The sequence below is a fragment of the Coregonus lavaretus genome (genome assembly GCF_964263955.1).
Source record: "Coregonus lavaretus genome assembly, contig: HAP1_SCAFFOLD_347, whole genome shotgun sequence".
NCBI classification, from domain to species: domain Eukaryota; kingdom Metazoa; phylum Chordata; class Actinopteri; order Salmoniformes; family Salmonidae; genus Coregonus; species Coregonus lavaretus.
Genome location: NW_028162446.1, coordinates 402024 through 422974, shown reverse-complemented (window position 1 = coordinate 422974; position 20951 = coordinate 402024). Strand labels below are relative to the sequence as shown.

At 44.6% G+C, this 20951-nt stretch overlaps 1 protein-coding gene across 1 annotated transcript in view; it reads right to left on the bottom strand.

Annotated features, from left to right (window-relative positions):
• Positions 1-664: 664 nt before the first annotated feature.
• Positions 665-20951, bottom strand: part of LOC311119231 (butyrophilin subfamily 3 member A2-like) — a 35605-nt gene continuing 15318 nt past the window's right edge. The window contains exons 9-18 of the mRNA XM_084193957.1: positions 17390-17410; positions 16501-16533; positions 15294-15314; positions 15120-15152; positions 13980-14000; positions 13799-13831; positions 12558-12578; positions 12231-12251; positions 11328-11348; positions 665-906 (exon numbers count right to left, since the gene is read on the bottom strand). Coding sequence (XP_084050083.1) covers positions 869-906; positions 11328-11348; positions 12231-12251; positions 12558-12578; positions 13799-13831; positions 13980-14000; positions 15120-15152; positions 15294-15314; positions 16501-16533; positions 17390-17410 — 263 coding nt within the window. The 3' untranslated portion in view covers positions 665-868. The remainder of the gene's footprint in view (positions 907-11327; positions 11349-12230; positions 12252-12557; positions 12579-13798; positions 13832-13979; positions 14001-15119; positions 15153-15293; positions 15315-16500; positions 16534-17389; positions 17411-20951) is intronic.

Genomic DNA, 20951 nt, shown 5'->3' with positions numbered 1-20951 from the left:
AGTTTAAATGTATTTGGCTAAGGTGTATGTAAACTTCCGACTTCAACTGTAGTTTGTATGTCTAGTAAGGCTTCTCTCAGAAAAAGTCGTTCTCCTTTTAAAGTTCCTTAACGTCCGTTTCTTTCTTAGTGACTGTCCATTTTAGTTTTTTTGTATCGTTCTCCATTATCGCAGCTTTTCCGTCACTCATTTCAAGACTCGCCTTCAACTCTTTTACATCATTACTGACCAACTCTAGTATGCCCAGTTTGTCATTGCTGTCTGCTGCTACATTCTTAACTAAATATAGAAGCACACAGCAGAATGGATACACAACAAATACTGTTAGAAAACACAGAGAATCAAAAAAGATATATTCTCCTGAAGACAGAACAGTCCAAGGAGCAGATTATCAACATTTACGTTATTTAGCAGACGCTCTTATCCAGAGCGACTTACAGGAGCAATTAGGGTTAAGTGCCTTGCTTAAGGGCACAGACAGATTTTTCACCTAGTTGGCTCGGGGATTAGAACCAGCGATCTTTCGGTTACTGGCACAACGCTCTTAACCAATAAGCTACCTGCCGCAAGAAATCTATTAACTGAGATAACTCATGTCACATATAAACTCATTATTTCATCATTCTTGTTTAACTGTTGTTTGTTTGTTATTTTTATTTTTTTTAAATACTTTTTTCATTCCATATATTTACAGCACATTGGCAGAATAACAAGCATTTCACAAACAGTCAATCAGTGACATCTACAGGACAGATGACCAGTGAGACACTATCTGAACCACCAGGCCTGAAGAATGGATCGAGTTTCTCAGTGAAGGTGCAGTCGTGTGTCCATGTCTCACTTGTTTCCTGTCCTCAGAGAGGATGATCTAGGGAGATGCAGAATCAGGGTCTAGAGTCACATCCACTGTGGAGAGAAAATTACACTATGGTAAACGCAATGACATCATGACATCAACATCAGTGGTATAATACACTATGGTAAACACAATGACATCATCATCAGTGGTATAATACACTATGGTAAACACAATGACATCATGACACCAACATCATTGGTATAATACACTATGGTAAACACAATGACATCATCATCAGTGGTATAATACACTATGGTAAACACAATGACATCATCATCAGTGGTATAATACACTATGGTAAACACAATGACATAATGACATCATCAGTGGTATAATACACTATGGTAAACACAATGACATAATGACATCATCATCAGTGGTATAATACATTATGGTAAACACAATGACATAATGACATCATCATCAGTGGTATAATACACTATGGTAAACACAATGACATGGCTCGGTAGCCATGGTCGGTGTGGTCGGGAGAGGTTGTGTTTTCTCTAAGCAGGAGGTAAGCTTGGCTTCTTTTATGGTGTTGAGTAAAGCTTAAACCATGTATTTAGATCGTAGGTAGGTAGTTGTAGTTAGGTATTGTAGGTAGTTTATTTAGGTAGTTATTTAGGTAGTTATTGTAGGTTTCCGTAGGTAATTATTGTAGGTAAGTATTGTTTACGGCGGAGCACGGCGAAGCACGAGGCTAGCTAGCTAGCGGGTAGCTACCGGTAACGTTTAGCAACGGCGGAGAGTTGTTTCCAATGTTAATGTGCCAGCTAGCCAACGTTTAATTTTTGCTGCGTTATGAAAGGAACTAGACACGGACACAAATTATCTGTTTAGTGTGTTAACACACTACTGGTAGTTTGTTGTAACCAAGTATTGGTGCTAAACTGTGTGTTATTGGATGCTAGCATGCTAGTTAGCTATGGCGTCATAGTTAGGCATCGTGGGCTGTTGTGGGTAGTTACTGTAGGTTAGCATTGTTTTTCGGCAGTGCCGGGCGTAGCACGAAGGTAGCTAGCTAGCCGTTCTTCAAACAAAGTCAACACAGTAGCCATTGCTAGCTAGCCAACACGACCAGCTAACTGTACTGTAGTAGCTAAATACAATATACTTCTCCTAGCTAGCCAACGTCTAATTATTGCTGCGTTATGAAAGGAACTAGACACGGACACGAATGATCTGTTTAGTGTGTTAACACACTATTGGTAGTTTGTTGTAACCAAGTATTGGTGCTAAACTGTGTGTTATTGGATGCTAGCATGCTAGTTAGCTATGGTGTCATAGCTAGTCATCGTGGGCTGTTGTGGGTAGTTACTGTAGGTTGGCATTGCCTTCGGCGGTGCCGGGTATAGCACGAAGCTAGCTAGCTAGCCGTTTTTCGAACAGAGTCAACACAGTAGCCATTGTGTGCTGTACTGTGGCAGCTAAATACAATTTATTTGTGCTAAGCTAGCCATCGTTTAATTATTGCTGCGTTATGAAAGGAACTAGACACGGACACGAATTATCTGCTTAGTGTGTTAACACACTATTGGTGGTTTGTTGTGACCAAGTGTTGGTGCTAAACTGTGTGTTATTGGATGCTAGCATGCTAGTTAGCTATGGTGTCATAGTTAGCTAGCTGAATAAAGTGGGTTGAGTCTATTCCTTTAAACATTGGACCGCTGTGGTTCACAACAATTCTGATTTCTAAAGGTGGAAGTTGGGAGAGTTTTTTGTTCGGGTGGTTCAGTGAAACAATTATAGTTTCTGAGGTGGAAGTTTTGGTGAGGGAGGCCCTGCTCTCTCCTCTCCCAGATGTTTAGTTCATTTCATTCCGATCTCCTCTGCATTATTGTAGCCATTTGCTACAGCCTGTCAACTATGCCTCTGCCTATCCCTGTTCTCTCCTCTCTGCACAGGCTACACAAACGCCTCACACCGCGTGGCTGCTGCCTCTCTAACCTGGTGGTCCCTGCACGCACCCCACACCTGGAGTTCCAGGTCTCAGGCAGCCTCTGGAACTGCCGTTCTGCTGCCAACAAAGCTGACTTCATCCCCGCCTATGCTAACCTCCAGTCCCTCGACTTCCTGGCGCTGACGGAAACATGGATTACCACTGAAAACACTGCTACTCCTACTGCTCTCTCCTCGTCTGACCATGTGTTCTCGCATACCCCGAGAGCATCTGGTCAGAGGGGTGGTGGCACAGGAATCCTCATCTCTCCCAAGTGGACATTCTCAATTTTTCCCCTAACCCACCTGTCTATCTCCTCATTTGAATTCCATGCTGTCACAGTCACTAGCCCATTTAAGCTTAATATCCTTGTCATCTATCGCCCTCCAGGTTCCCTTGGAGAGTTCATCAATGAGCTTGACGCCTTGATAAGTTCCTTTCCTGAGGATGGCTCACCCCTCACAGTTTTGGGGGATTTCAACCTCCCTATGTCCACATTTGACTCATTTCTCTCTGCCTCCTTCTTTCCACTCCTCTCCTCTTTTGACCTCACCCTCTCACCGTCCCCCCCTACTCACAAGGCAGGCAATACGCTTGACCTCATCTTTACTAGATGCTGCTCTTCTACTAATCTCACTGCAACTCCCCTCCATGTCTCCGACCACTACTTTGTTTCCTTTTCTCTCTCGCTCTCCTCCAACACTACTCACTCTGCCCCTACACAGATGGTAATGCGCCGCCGCAACCTTCGCTCTCTCTCTCCCACTACTCTCTCCTCTTCCATCCTATCATCTCTTCCCTCTGCTCAATCCTTCTCCCTCCAATCTCCTGATTCTGCCTCCTCAACCCTCCTCTCCTCCCTTTCTGCATCCTTTGACTCTCTGTGTCCCCTATCCTCCCGGCCGGCTCGGTCCTCCCCTCCAGCTCCGTGGCTTGATGACTCATTGCGAGCTCACAGAACAGAGCTCCGGGCAGCGGAGCGGAAATGGAAGAAAACTAAACTCCCTGCCGACCTGGCATCTTTTCACTCCCTCCTCTCTACATTTTCTTCATCTGTTTCTGCTGCTAAGGCCACTTTCTACCACTCTAAATTCCAAGCATCTGCCTCTAACCCTAGGAAGCTCTTTGCCACATTTTCCTCCCTCCTGAATCCCCCCCCCCCCCCCCCCCCCCTCTCTCTCTGTGGATGACTTCGTCAACCACTTTGAAAAGAAGGTTGACGACATTCGATCCTCGTTTGTTAAGTCTAATGACACTGCTGGTCCTACTCACACTGACCTACCCTATGCTTTGACTTCTTTCTCCCCTCTCTCTCCAGATAAAATCCTGCGACTTGTGACTGCAGGCCGCCCAACAACCTGCCCGCTTGACCCCATCCCCTCCTCTCTTCTCCAGACCATCTCCGGTGACCTTCTCCCCTACCTCACCTCGCTGATCAACTCATCCTTGACCGCTGGCCATGTCCCTTCCGTCTTCAAGAGAGCGAGAGTTGCTCCCCTTCTCAAAAAACCAACACTCGATCCCACTGATGTCAACAACTACAGACCAGTATCCCTTCTTTCTTTTCTTTCCAAAACTATTGAGCGTGCCGTCTTTAGCCAACTCTCTTGCTATCTCTCTCAGAATGACCTTCTTGATCCAAACCAGTCAGGTTTCAGGACTGGTCATTCAACTGAGACTGCTCTTCTCTGTGTCACGGAGGCTCTCCGCACTGCTAAAGCTAACTCTCTCTCCTCTGCTCTTGTCCTTCTAGACCTGTCTGCTGCCTTTGATACTGTGAACCATCAGATCCTCCTCTCCACCCTCTCCGAGCTGGGCATCTCCGGCGCGGCTCACTCCTGGATTGCGTCCTACCTGACCGGTCGCTCCTACCAAGTGGCGTGGCGAGAAGCTGTCTCCGCACCACGTGCTCTCACCACTGGTGTCCCCCAGGGCTCAGTTCTAGGCCCTCTCCTTTTCTCCCTATACACCAAGTCACTTGGCTCTGTCATATCCTCACATGGCCTCTCCTATCATTGCTACGCTGACGATACACAACTAATCTTCTCCTTTCCCCCTTCTGATAACCAGGTGGCGAATCGCATCTCTGCATGTCTGGCAGACATATCAGTATGGATGACGGATCACCACCTCAAGCTGAACCCTGGCAAGACGGAGCTGCTCTTCCTCCCGGGGAAGGACTGCCCGTTCCATGATCTCGCCATCACGGTTGACAACTCTGTTGTGTCCTCCTCCCAGAGTGCGAAGAGCCTTGGCGTGACCCTGGACAACACCCTGTCGTTCTCCGCTAACATCAAGGCGGTGACCCGCTCCTGCAGGTTCATGCTCTACAACATTCGGAGAGTACGACCCTGCCTTACACAGGAAGCGGCACAGGTCCTAATCCAGGCACTTGTCATCTCCCGTCTGGATTACTGCAACTCGCTGTTGGCTGGCCTCCCTGCCTGTGCCATTAAACCCCTACAACTCATCCAGAATGCCGCAGCCCGTCTGGTGTTCAACCTTCCCAAGTTCTCTCACGTCACCCCCTCCTCCGCACACTCCACTGGCTTCCAGTTGAAGCTCGCATCCGTTACAAGACCATTGTGCTTGCCTATGGAGCAGTGAGGGGAACGGCACCTCTGTACCTTCGGGCTCTGATCAGTCCCTACACCCAAACGAGGGCATTGCGTTCATCCACCTCTGGCCTGCTGGCTCCCCTTCCTCTGCGGAAGCATAGTTCCCGCTCAGCCCAGTCAAAACTGTTCGCTGCTCTGGCACCCCAATGGTGGAACAAGCTCCCTCACGACGCCAGGACAGCGGAGTCACTCACCACCTTACGGAAACATTTGAAACCCCACCTCTTTAAGGAATACCTGGGATAGGATAAAGTAATCCTTCTACCCCCCCCCCAAAAAAAATTTTGTAAAGTGGTTATCCCACTGGCTATAGGGTGAATGCACCAATTTGTGAGTCGCTCTGGATAAGAGCGTCTGCTAAATGACGTAATTGTGCCCTTGAGCAAGGCACTTAACCCTAATTGCTCCTGTAAGTCGCTCTGGATAAGAGCGTCTGCTAAATGACTAAAATGTAAATGATGTAAAATGACATAATGACATCATCATCAGTGGTATAATACACTATAGTAAACACAATGACATAATGACATCAACATCAGTGGTATAATACATTATGGTAAACACAATGACATCAACATCAGTGATATAATACACTATGTTAGTGTAGCTAAGTCGTTCAAAGTTGCTAAAGTTCTCTGTGATGAGATTCGAACATGCAACTCATAAAGAACTACCAAAGAAGCATTAGGCTCTTGGTCTGATATGCGCTTTTGAACACCTAAGAAAGCACTCTGGCGCTGTGGTAGCCTTGACAACAGCATTTGTTCACTGATTATCCCCTCATACTATCAATCAGTTTATTTCTTTTTTTATTGTCACATTCCTGAAGCCCAAGAAACAAACATTTAGCTTCCTAGTACATATGGAAATTAAAAAGGTTTATGAATGACTTTTTGGGGGGTTACTGTCAAAACGATTAATTATATATACACGTACATTTAAAAAATAGGCTCCCCACCTTGCGAGGGCTGCGGGGGTGTCCTGTAAGCCAGTGTCTCTCACCATATGTCAACTAAGATTAAAGTTGTAATAGGTCTGCATAGTTTGAGGTCTGGATTGAACAACACAACTGTACACTTACAATAGTTTGTGATTTCCATCAGTATTTTGCTCATTTTCATAACCAACAGACTCTTACTCTATATTTCAGATTTTGGAATCATCAGAAGACATGCAGGTGTGTTTTATACTACGTGACTCTAGCTGTATTTTAGGGAGGAATAGTGTCCTCCTCACTGTCCTGTTGATCTGGTCCAAACTGATCAATACACTACAAGCCAAAGTATTAGTCTGGCATAAATCAAATCAAATTTTACTTCAAGCATGCGCTGAATACAACAGGTGTAGACCTTACAGTGAAACGCTTACTAACAAGCCCTTAACCAACAATGCAGTTTTAAGAAAAATAAGTGTTAAGTAACAAATAGATAAGTAAAAAATATAAAATAACAAACAATTAAACAGCAGCAGTAAAATAACAGTAGCAAGGCTATATACAGGGGGGTACCGGTACAGAGTCAATGTGCGGTGGCACAGGTTAGTCGAGGTAATTGAGGTAATATGTACATGTAGGTAGAGTTAAAGTGACTATGCATAGATAATAAACAGAGAGTAGCAGCAGCGTAAAAGAGGGGGGGGGGGGGGGGGGGGGGGGGGACAATGCAAATAGTCTGGGTAGCCATTTGATTAGCTGTTCAGGAGTCTTATGGCTTGGGGGTAGAAGCTGTTAAGGAGCCTTTTGGACCTAGACTTGGCGCTCCGGTACCGCTTGCCGTGCGGTAGCAGAGAGAACAGTCTATGACTTGGGTGACTGGAGTCTTTGACTGTTTTTTGGGCCTTCCTCTGACACCGCCTAGTATATAGGTCCTGGATGGCAGGAAGCTTGGCCCCAGTGATGTACTGGGCCATACGCACTACCCTCTGTAGCGCCTTACAGTCAGATACCGAGCAGTTGCCATACAAGGCAGTGATCTAACCGGTCAGGATGCTCTCGATGGTGCAGCTGTATAACTTTTTGAGGATCTGAGGATCCATGCCAAATCGTTTCAGTCTCCTGAGGGGGAAAAGGTGTTGTCGGGCCCTCTTCACGACTATCTTGGTGTGTTTGGACCATGATAGTTTGTAAGTGATGTGGACACCAAGGAACTTGAAACTCTCAACCCGCTCCACATCAGCCTTGTCAATGTAAATGGGGGCCTGTTCGGCCGTCCTTTTCCTGTAGTCCACGATCATCTTCTTTGTCTTGCTCACATTGAGGAAGAGGTTGTTGGCCTGCCACAACACTGACAGGTCTTTGACCTCCTCCCTATAGGCTGTCTCATTGTTGTCTGTGTTCAGGCCTACCACTGTTGTGTCATTAGCAAACGTAATGATGGTGTGAGAGTTGTGCTTGGCCACGCAGTCATGGGTGAACAGGGATTACAGGAGAGGACTAAGCACGCACCCCTGAGGAGAACCAGTAAAAAGGTGAGTAGGACGGAGCCAGGCGCAGGAGGTGTGAATCATAGAATAGGGTTTATTTGGCCAATACAGCAGTCCGCAGCAATGTGTAAACCAAATACAGTGCAACTTAAATGCATACTGGGAAAACAAAACACACAGGTGAATATCCCGGCGATAAAAGTAACATAATGCTCAACACGAGCTAGCGACACCTCCACATGGAACAATAACACACAAAGACATGGGGGAGCAGAGGGAATAATTATACAGAGACTGATGAGGGGATATGTACCAGGTGTGTGTGAAAAACAAGACAAAACAAATGGAATGATGAAAAGAGGAGCGGCAGTGGCTAGAAGGCCGGTGACGACGGACGCCGAAGCCTGCCCGAACAAGGAGATGAGGCAGCTTCGGAGGGAGTCGTGACAGAACCGGTGTTGAGGGTCAGCGTGGCAGATGTGTTGTTGCCTACCCTTACCACCTGGGGGCGGCCCGTCAGGAAGTCCAGGATCCAGTTGCAGAGGCAGGTGTTTAGTATCAGGTTCCTTAGCTTAGAGATGAGCTTTGAGGGCACTATGGTGTTGAACGCTGAGCTGTAGTCAATGAACAGCATTTTCACATAGGTGTTCCTTTTGTCCAGGTGGGAAAGGGCAGAATGGACTGCGATTGATATTGCGTCATCTGTGTATCTGTTGGGGCGGTATGCGAATTGGAGTGGGTCTAGGGTTTCCGGGATGATGGTGTTGATGTGAGCCATGACCAGCCTTTCAAAGCACTTCATGGCTACCGACGTGAGTGCTACGGAGCAGTAGTCATTTAGGTAGGTCACCTTTGCATTCTTGGGCACAGGGACGATGGTGGTCTGCTTGAAACATCTGGGTATTAAAGACTCGGTCAGGGAGAGGTTGAAAATGTCAGTGAAGACACTTGCCAGTTAGTCATGCTCTGAGTACAAGCCCTGGTAATCCTTTTGGCTCTGCGGCCTTGTGAATGTTGACCTGTTTAAAGGTCTTGCTCACATCGGTAACGGAGAGCGTGATCACACAGTCGTCCGGAACAGCTGATGCTCTCATGCATGCTTCCGTGTTGCTTGCCTCGAAGCGAGCATAAAAGGCATTTTGCTCGTCTGGTAGGCTCGCGTCACTGGGCAGCTCGCGGCTGAGTTTCCCTTTGTATTCCGTAATAGTTTGCAAGCCCTGCCACATCCGACGAACGTCAGAGCCGGTGTAGTAGGATTCAATCTTAGTCCTGTATTGACGCTTTGCCTGTTTGATGGTTCGTCTGAGGGCAGAGCGGGATTTCTTATAAGTGTCCGGATTAGTGTCCCGCTCCTTGAACGCGGCAGCTCTAGCCTTTAGCTCGGTGCGAATGTTGCCTGTAATCCATGGCTTCTGGTCGGGATATGTACGTACAGTCACTGTGGGGACGACGTCCTCAATGAAGCCGGTGACTGAGGTGGTATACTCCTCAATGCCATTATATGAATCACGGAACATATTCCAGTCTGTGCTATCAAAATAGTCCTGTAGCTTAGCATCTGCGTCATAGGACCACTTCCATATTGAGCGAGTCACTGGTACCTCCTGCTTTAGTTTTTGCTTGTAAGCAGGAATCAGGAGGATAGAGTTATGGTCAGATTTGCCAAATGGAGAGCGAGGGAGAGCTTTGTATGCATCTCTGTGTGTGGAGTAAAGGTGGTCTGGAGTTTGTTTTCCTCTGGTTGCACATGTGACATGCAGGTAGAAATGAGGTAAAATGGATTTAAAGTTTGCCTGCATTAAAGTCCCCGGCCACTAGGAGCGCCGCTTCTGGATGAGCATTTTCTTGTTTGCTTATGGCCTTATACAGCATAACAACTGATCACAACCACAAAACTACTGACCATTAAAAACCACAACTATTGACCACAACTACTGACCACAACCTCAACACTACTGTCCGAAACTACTGAACACGACTACAAACCACAACTACTGACCACAACTACTGACCACAACCACTGACCACAACCACTGACCGGAACCACACAACTACTGACCACAACTACTGACCATAACTACACAACTACTGACCACAACTACTGACCACAACCACTGACCGGAACCACACAACTATTGATCACAACTACTGACCATAACTACACAACTACTGACCACAACTACTGACCACAACCACAACCACTGACCGGAATCACACAACTATTGATCACAACTACTGACCATAACTACACAACTACTGACCACAACGACTGAGCACAATTACTGCTCTGGTCTGCACTAGCTCTGGTCCAGCTCTGGTCCTCGGAGTAGCTAGCTAGCTCTGTTCTGCACTAGCTCTGGTCCAGCTCTGGTCCTCAGAGTAGCTAGCTAGTTCTGTTCTGCACTAGCTCTGGTCCAGCTCTGGTCCTGAGAGTAGCTAGCTAGCTCTGTTCTGCACTAGCTCTGGTCCAGCTCTGGTCCTGAGAGTAGCTAGCTAGCTCTGTTCTGCACTAGCTCTGGTCCAGCTCTGGTCCTGAGAGTAGCTAGCTAGCTCTGTTCTGCACTAGCTCTGGTCCAGCTCTGGTCCTCGGAGTAGCTAGCTAGCTCTGTTCTGCACTAGCTCTGGTCCAACTCTTGTCCTCGGAGTAGCTAGCTAGCTCTGGTCTGCAATAGCTAAAAATAACCCACCAACAGTAACTCTTGAACCATTCAAGCAAGATAAACCAAACCAACTTTCACATGTTCAGGCTATACTAACTTCAAATTCTTTAACTTTTATTAACTAATAACTCCTCATTACCATACATTAGCATAAAACAACCCACCAACAGTAACTCATGAACCGTTCAAGCTAGATACAGCAAACCAACCTTCATATTTTCAGGCTATTCTATCTTTTCATCTACCCACACTTTTTCAACTATAACCAGTCACTACCGTTACTACTGCAGACTACCACTACTATAACTATAACCAGTCACTACCACTATAATTATAACCAGTCACTACCATTACTATAATGTTTTTCAAAACCATACATACTTTAAAACTGTTTTGCTTTAAATAGTCAAGTAAAATGTTTTAAACTTCTACGACTATCACAAAAATACTTTTAAAGAGCTTAAGCAAGCCCCTAAACTTTACTAAAAAGTTACCATCTAGTATTATTATTATTATTCATAACAGAAAACATGTGACAGATGATATGATATAGCCATCTGATGATATATTTAACGATCAACTAACCACATCATATGATATACTGAACACCCTTCTTAAAAGGTTCCTCAGCGAAAAGGTACCTGTACGCACCTTTAGGGGTTCCACCGGTGTTGCAATCTGAGGAACCCCTAAAGGTGCCTCCAGGAACCTTTTATGTTTAGAGTCTAGTGGGCCTCTACAGTCTCAACACATCCTGTTCTATATGGTCTGAAGAGATTGACAATGATAAGACACTGGGATATCATATTTGTATGTACTGTACTTACCCCTCTCCTTCCTGAGGTCATCTGTAAACATGTAGAGTAGATGGAAGACAGTGAGAACATCATTAACATGAACACTAGAAGATGTAGTCTCTCTCTGGGACTCCTTGTCTCATATCACTACTCTAACATCAGAAATCCTAATTGACTTCCATGCACCTAAATGAGTCCAGCATACCTCTGAGAGACAACTTCTCCAATGAAGATATTCTACCATACCACCACTTCTTAATTTAATTAAATAAATGTGACTGGTCCATCAGTGATCCAGGTGTATCAGAGACTACCTCTCTCTAGTCTAGTGGTCCTCTACAGTCTCAACACATCCTGTTCTAGAACATCAACATTAATGTGACGGGTCCATCAGTGATCCAGGTGTATCAGAAACTAACCACTGGGCACACTACGTCATTTCAACGTGGATAATTGGGTAATATTTGGTTGATCATTGAGATTACAACCTACAGTATATTCACCCACTCAAAAAGACAGCCAAAAGTTAGTTAATTCAATTATGTGTTATCACTATGCTTTCAACCATCTAAAAGCACAACACATTTCCAGCTGAAAAAAAGTTTGATTTTTGGTTTTGTTGTCTATCACTGCACTTTCAACTAATATAAAGAACAGCAAAGCTCAAATGGGAATACAATGTCAGATATGTTGTTTATTTGTACAACACATTAATGTGAATATCCCTGTGCTTCATCTGATAGCAGAACCAAATGTAGTCTTTCTCTGGCACTCCTTGTCTCATATCAATGTTCCCAACATTAGACAAAAGTCAGGGAACTTTAATGTGAACAACTATGTGTTTTCTACTTCACTAGAAGTTACATCTATATAAGAGACATTGGTTTACATAACGTTTATAAATTGATGAATTGAGGATAGTAATGTACTTACCCTTCTCCTTCCTGAGGTCATCTGTAAACATGTAGAGTAGATGGAAGACAGTGAGAACATCATAAACATGAACACTAGAAGAGGTAGTCTCTCTCTGGGATAAAACAAGGTTATATGTTGGGTTCTGATGGGGTACAACAGTTAAACTAAGCTCTTTAATCATTTATAAGTTATATTCTTCAAGAATCATTGGGTACATTTATTCCTTTATAAGTCAAAAAATGAATGTAGTAACTACCGATTGCCCTTTTGTGCTCAACAACAAAAAATAAACATGAAATTATTTACGTAAATCTAGCAAAGTGATGATCTGAAGACACTACTTACCATTCTCCTTCCTGAGGTCATCTGTAAATATGTAGAGTAGATGGAAGACAGTGAGAACATCATAAACATGAACACTAGAAGATGTAGTCTCTCTCTGGGACTCCATGTCTCATATAACTTCACTAATGTCACAAATCCTAATTGACTTCCATGCACCTAAATAAGTCCAGCATACCTCTGTGAGACAACTTCTCCAATGAAGATATTCCACCATACCACTACTTCTTAATTTAATTAAATAAATGTGACTGGTCTATCAGTGATCCAGGTGTATCAGAGACTACCTCTCTCTAGTCTAGTGGTCCTCTACAGTCTCAACACATCCTGTTCTAGAACATCAACATTAATGTGACTGGTCCATCAGTGATCCAGGTGTATCAGAGAATACCTTGATGTATATTCTTTAATAAATTAGAAGATAGAACTGGGTTAATCACGAACATTGAGTTAGAATTGTTTGTTACTGGGCTAGGAATTTTATTGGGGCATTTCACTGTGTGTGTGGGGGAGTAGAGAGGAAAACTGCCCTAGGGTCAAAGTGCTTCTATTACTTGAATCCATGGCTGCATTTTGTCTCTCTCTTCAAACACAGTGAAGGGAGCAGCACCAGGGTTGAATAGAGTTTGGGCTAGACCTTTGTCTCCTTGGTATCTTCTTGATTGATTACAGCTTGAGGGGGTGAGGTACAGGGGAGCGGGTGATTGGTTGGAGTAATAGTTCAGCCGTCCTCAGGGACAAAGGAAGTGGGCGGGGCAATAAAAGAGCGGGAAAACTGAAGACGACTATATAAGCAGGAGGAAGACCTTAAGAAGGGGTGCCCCTCTGCAGACGGGTATCAGCTTTGTTGAAAACTTTAATAAAGTCATTTCTTGATACAACAAAAACTCTGTAAGACCTTATTTGTAATAAAGTATGGTGGTTATTTTCCACAACAACCTCTCTCTAGTCTAGTTGGCCTCTACAGCCTCAACACATCCTGTTCTAGAACATCAACATTAATGTGACTGGTTCATCAGTGATCCAGGTGTATCAGAGACTACCTCTCTCTAGTCTAGTGGTCCTCTACAGTCTCAACACATCCTGTTCTAGAACATCAACATTAATGTGACTGGTCCATCAGTGATCCAGGTGTATCAGAGACTACCTCTCTAGTCTAGTGGTCCTCTACAGCCTCAACACATCCTGTTCTAGAACATCATTCTATGGTCTGAAGACACAGGGAGATGAAGGACACTACTTACCCAGTTGACTAGTGAGATTCTTTTCAACCTCATCTGTAGACATAGATATTAAGATAGAAGTCAGGAACATTAATGTGAACAACTATGTGTTTTCTACTTCACTAGAAGTTACATCTATATAAGAGACATTGGTTTACATAACGTTTATAAATTGATGAATTGAGGATAGTAATGTACTTACCCCTCTCCTTCCTGAGGTCATCTGTAAATATGTAGAGTAGATGGAAGACAGTGAAAACATCATTAACATGAACACTAGAAGATGTAGTCTCTCTCTGGGACTCCTTGTCTCATATATCTTCACTAATGTCACAAATCCTAATTGACTTCCATGCACCTAAATGAGTCCAGCATACCTCTGTGAGACAACTTCTCCAATTAAGATATTCCACCATACCACTACTTCTTAATTTAATTAAATAAATGTGACTGGTCTATCAGTGATCCAGGTGTATCAGAGACTACCTCTCTCTAGTCTAGTGGGCCTCTACAGTCTCAACACATCCTGTTCTAGAACATCAACATTAATGTGACTGGTCCATCAGTGATCCAGGTGTATCAGAGAATACCTTGATGTATATTCTTTAATAAATTAGAAGATAGAACTGGGTTAATCACGAACATTGAGTTAGAATTGTTTGTTACTGGGCTAGGAATTTTATTGGGGCATTTCACTGTGTGTGTGGGGGAGTAGAGAGGAAAACTGCCCTAGGGTCAAAGTGCTTGCTCTTACTTGAATCCATGGCTGCATTTTGTCTCTCTCTTCAAACACAGTGAAGGGAGCAGCACCAGGGTTGAATAGAGTTTGGGCTAGACCTTTGTCTCCTTGGTATCTTCTTGATTGATTACAGCTTGAGGGGGTGAGGTACAGGGGAGCGGGTGATTGGTTGGAGTAATAGTTCAGCCGTCCTCAGGGACAAAGGAAGTGGGAGGAGCAATAAAAGAGCGGGAAAACTGAAGACGACTATATAAGCAGGAGGAAGACCTTAAGAAGGGGTGCCCCTCTGCAGACGGGTATCGGCTTTGTTGAAAACTTTAATAAAGTCATTTCTTGATACAACAAAAACTCTGTAAGACCTTATTTGTAATAAAGTATGGTGGTTATTTTCCACAACAACCTCTCTCTAGTCTAGTGGGCCTCTACAGCCTCAACACATCCTGTTCTAGAACATCAACATTAATGTGACTGGTCCATCAGTGATCCAGGTGTATCAGAGACTACCTCTCTCTAGTCTAGTGGGCCTCTACAGCCTCAACACATCCTGTTCTAGAACATCATTCTATGGTCTGAAGACACTGGGAGATGAAGGACACTACTTACCCAGTTGACTAGTGAGATTCTTTTCAACCTCATCTGTAGACATATATATTAAGATAGAAGTCAGGAACATTAATGTGAACAACATGTTGTGTTTTCTACTTCTCTAGAAGTTACATGGAAGAGTCATTGGTTTACATAATGTTAGCAGAGTGATGATCTGAAGACAGTACTTACCTCGCTGCTCAGTGAGGCGAACTGTGAATATGTAGAGTAGATGGAAGACAGTGAGAACATCATTAACATTTCTTTCTCTGGGACTCCTTGTTTCATATCACTTCTCTAATGTTACAAATCCTAATTGAACTCCACGCACCTAAATGAGTCCAGCGTACCTCTGAGAGACAACTTCACCAATGAAGATATTCTACCATACCACCACTTCTTAATTTAATTAAATAAATGTGACTGGTCCATCAGTGACCCAGGTGTATCAGAGACTACCTCTCTCTAGTCTAGTGGTCCTCTACAGACTCAACACATCCTGTTCTAGAACATCAACATTAATGTGACTGGTCCATCAGTGATCCAGGTTGTTACGGATACTGGTATCCTGTATGTGTTTTTGTGTTTTTCCTCTCCTTCTGCCCTAATCACAGGTGTCCTTTGTGTTCCTGATTGGTGGTCGTTGGGGTGTCCCACCTGTCCGACATCCGTTTGTCTGCTGATTGCTGAGGTGGACCAATCAGTGGACATTCCTCTGCATTGCACCACCTGTTTCTGGTTTTTCACTCACATCACACATCCCATTGTTTTAAAAGCCAGTCAGTTGTGTTTGCTGACAGAGACTCTTTTCGTTTGTGAGTATGGATACTGTGGTGTCCTGTTTTTTGTGTACTCACTCATATGCTGGTTACTCTATATGGTAACTATGTTGTGTGTTCCTGGGAAAAGGGGGATTTAGCAAGTTGCCCTTGGGCATACATTACCCGTAGAAAGAACATTGTCTAAAAACACTAGTTAGACCTGAGCGGACCACCCACTGTATTTTTGTATGGTTAGCAGTAGCTTAGCTGTTCTTGAGGCAGGCAAGATCAGTTTAGGTTTTTTTGACATTATTGTTTCATTCCTTGGGTCCTGCTCAGCCCTTTTCCCCAAACCTTTACCGTGTGTTCATAATAAACATTTTGTGTTTGATGGTAGCTTATGGTTGTCGGTGTTATTTTTGTCCTCACTGTTTCCATGTCACTATTCTAATTTGCATGAGTTATGTTACGGGTCTCTTTTCCATCCACCCTAGACTTTTAAAGCCACAGGGTTTGTAACAAGGTGTATCAGAGACTACCTCTCTCTAGTCTAGTGGGCCTCTACAGCCTCAACACATCCTGTTCTAGAACATCATTCTATGTTCTGAAGACACTGGGATATGAAGGACACTACTTACCCAGTAGACTAGTGAGATTCTTTTCAACATCATCTGTAGACATAGATATTAAGATAGAAGTCAGGGAACATTAAAGTGAACAACATGTTGTTTTCTCCTTCTTTAGAAGTTACATGGAAGAGTCATTGGTTTACATAATGTTAGCAGAGTGATGATCTGAAGACAGTACTTAACTAGCTTCCCACTGAGGTGAGACTGGTCCAATAACGATGTTCCTCCCTACCACCACCTCTAACCCTAAATGAGTCCTGGGTACCTCTGTAGAGGAGGCTGTTCCAATAACGATGTTCCTCCCTACCACCTCCTGACTTCATTCTCCAATGATGATTAACCTTGCTCTATTAATATCTAATCATTTCCATCATCTTACTCAATAGATCATACTGTAAGTGCATGTGAATCTGTGGAAGTATGCTAGTCTAGAGTCTATGCAGACAGGTGAGGCATCTAAATAATAGCTTATGCCTGTTAAATAGTATCAATTTAACACTTGTGTCTCTGTGACTGGTTCATCAGTGACCCAGGTGTATCAGAGACTACCTCTCTCTAGTCTAGTGGGCCTCTACAGTCTCAACACATCCTGTTCTAGAACATCAACATTAATGTGACTGGTTCATCAGTGATCCAGGTGTATCAGAGACTACCTCTCTCTAGTCTAGTGGTCCTCTACAGCCTCAACACATCCTGTTCTAGAACATCATTCTATGGTCTGAAGACACTGGGATATGAAGGACACTACATACCCGTCGACTAGTGAGACATAGATATTAAGATAGAAGTCAGGGAACATTAATGTGAACAACGTGTTTTCTACTTCTCTAGAAGTTACATGGAAGAGTCATTTGTTTACATAATGTTAGCAGAGTGATGATCTGAAGACAGTACTTACCTCGCTGCTCAGTGTGGCTATCTGTAAATATGTAGAGTAGATAGAAGACAGTGAGAACATCATTAACATTTATTTCTCTGGGACTCCTTGTCTCATATCACTTCTCTAATGTCACAAATCCTAATTGACTTCCACGCACCTAAATGAGTCCAGCATACCTCTGTGAGACAACTTCACCAATGAAGATATTCCACCATACCACCACTTCTTAATTTAATTAAATAAATGTGACTGGTCCATCAGTGATCCAGGTGTATCAGAGACTACCTCTCTCTAGTCTAGTGGTCCTCTACAGTCTCAACACATCCTGTTCTAGAACATCAACATTAATGTGACTGGTCCATCAGTGATCCAGAAACTACCTACTGGGCACACTACATCATTTCAGCGTAGATCATTGGGTAATATTTTGTTGAGACGTTAATCAATGCGTTTACAACCTATATTCACCCACTCAAAAAGACAGCCAAAAGTTAGTTGAATTTCCAATGTGTTATCACTATGCTTTCAACCATCTAAAAGCACAACCAAATTCCAGTGGAAAAACAATGTTGGATCTTTAGTTTTGTTGTCACCCAAATGTCTATCACTGCGGTTTCAACAAATTTAAAGAACAGCAAAGTTCAAATGGGAATACAATGTCAGATATGTTGTTTATTTTATACAACAGATTAATGTGAATATCCCTGTTCTTCATCTAATAGCAAAACCAAATGACCTGGATTGCAGTTGAGATTACATTAAAACTATATGGTGCAAGTGATCAATGCCGTTCGAGGTTCTGACAGATTATAACAGCAATTGTGAAGATCTCCACAGACCTGCAATGACCTATACATGCTATCTTCAACATGCTGGATATCAGAGCGGCGGTAACTCACCAGCATTACGACCAGGAATACGACTTTCCCGAAGCAGATCCTTTGTTTGCTCTCCCCAGGGCAACTGAACTGATTCTAGCATCTGAACCAAAACATCTCCGGCGGAGGAGAGGCACTCCGAGTGGCCTGCTGGTTCGACTTAGGAGGCGCGCACACCCCCCACCGCTTCCAAGCATACTACTCGCTAATGTTCAGTCTTTAGTTAACAAGGTCGACGAACTCCGGGCAAGGATTTCTTTCCAGAGAGAAATCAAGGCCTGTAACATACTTTGTTTCACAGAAACATTGCTCTCTTGGGATATTCTGTCGAAATCGGTCCAGCCAGAGGTGTTCTCAGTTCATCGCGCAGACAGGAATAAATATCTCTCTGGGAAGCAGAAGGGCGGAAGTGTGTGTTTCATTATTAACGACTCATGGTGTAATTGTAGTAACATACAGGAACTCGAGTCCTTTTGTTCACCCAACCTAGAATATCTCACAATCAAATGCCGACCGTATTATCTCACAAGATAATTTTCTTCGGTTATAGTCACGTCCGTGTATATCCCCCCTCAAGCCGATACCACGACGGCCCTCACAGAACTTCACTGGACTTTATGCAAACTGGAAACCACATATCCTGAGGCTGCATTTATTGTAGCCGGGGATTTTAACAAAGCAAATTTGAGGACTAGGCTGCCAAAGTTCTATCAACATATTGTAGTCTCCCGAGTGACGATCCTGATTCTGATCCTGGTTCGAATTCAGGCTCTGTCGTAGGCGGCCGCGACCGGGAGACCCATGGGGCGGCGCACAATTGGCCCAGGGTAGGGGAGGGAATGGCCAGGGTTGTGGGTTCGATTCCCACGGGGGGTATGAAAAAAAAATAATGTATGCACTCACTACCTGTAAGTCGCTCTGGATAAGAGCGTCTAGTAAAATATTGACTGTTGTACCATTGCTATTCGAACTTACGGGATGGTTATAAGGCTCGCCCTCCTTTCGGCAAATCTGACCACGACTCCATTTTGCTCCTCCCTTCCTATAGAAACTCAAACAGAAATACCCGTGCTAAGGACTATTCAACGCTGGTCTGACCAATCGGAATCAACGCTTCAAGATTGTTTTGATCACGCTGACTGGGATATATTCCGGGTTGCTTCCTAAAATAATTTAGACGAATACACTGAAACGGTGACTGAGTTTATCAGGAAGTGTATAGGTGATGTTGTGCCCACTGTGACTATTAAAACCTACCCTAACCAGAAACCGTGGATAGATGGCAGCATTCGCGCAAATCTGAAAGTGCGAACCACCGCATTCAACCATGGCAAGGTGACTGGGAATATGGCAGAATACAAACAGTGTAGCTACTCACTCCACAAGGCAATTCAACTGGCAAAACATCAGTATAGAGACAAAGTGGAGTCGCAATTCAACGGCTCAGACACGAGACGTATGTGGCAGGGTCTACAGACAATCACGGACTACAAAAGGAAAACCAGCCACGTCGCCGACACCGACATCTCGCTTCCAGACAAGCTAAACACCTTCTTCGCCCGCTTTGAGGATAACACAGTGCCACTGACGAGGCCCACTACCAAGGACTGTGGCCTCTCCTTCTCCGTGGCCGACGTGATTAAGACATTTAAGCATGTTAACCCCCGCAAGGCTGCCGGCCCAGACGGCATTCCTAGCCGCATCCTCAGAGCATGCGCAGCATGTCACCCTAGACCCACTTCAATTTGCTTACCGCCCCAATAGCTCCACAGACGATGCAATCGCCATCACATTGCACACTGCCCTATCCCATCTGGACAAGAGGAATACCTATGTAAGAATGCTATTCATTGACTATAGCTCAGCATTCAACACCATAGTACCCTCCAAGCTCATCATTAAGCTCGAGGCCCTGGGTCTGTACCCTGCCCTATGCAACTGGGTCCTGGACTTCCTGACGGGCCGCCCCCAGGTGGTGAAGGTAGGAAACAACATCTCCACTTCGCTGATCCTCAACACTGGGGCCCCACAAGGGTGCGTGCTCAGCCCCCTCCTGTACTCCCTGTTCATCCATGACTGCGTGGCCAAGCACACCTCCAACTCAATCATCAAGTTTGCAGACCACACAACAGTAGTAGGCTTGATTACCAACAATGACGAGACAGCCTACAGGGAGGAGGTGAGGGCTCTGGGAGTGTGGTGCCAGTAAAAAAAACTCTCACTCAACGTCAACAAAACAAAGGAGATGATTGTGGACTTTAGGAAACAGCAGAGGGTGCACCCCCCCTATCCACACCGACGGGACCGCAGTGGAGAAGGTGGAAAGCTTCAAGTTCCTTGGCGTACACATCACTGACAAACTGAAATGGTCCACCCACCCACGCAGACAGTGTGGTAAAGAAGGCGCAACAGAGCCTCTTCAACCTCAGGAGGCTGAAGACATTTGGCTTGGCACCTAAAACCCTCACAAACTTTTCCAGATGCACAATTGAGAGCATCCTGTCGGGCTGTATCAGCGCCTGGTACGGCAACTGCACCGCCCGCAACCGCAGGGCTCTCTAGAGGGTGATGCGGTCTGCCGAACGCATTACCGGGGGCAAACTACCCGCCCTCCAGGACACCTACAGCACCCGATGTCACAGGAAGGCCAAAAAGATCATCAAGGACATCAACCACCCGAGCCACTGCCTATTCACCCCGCT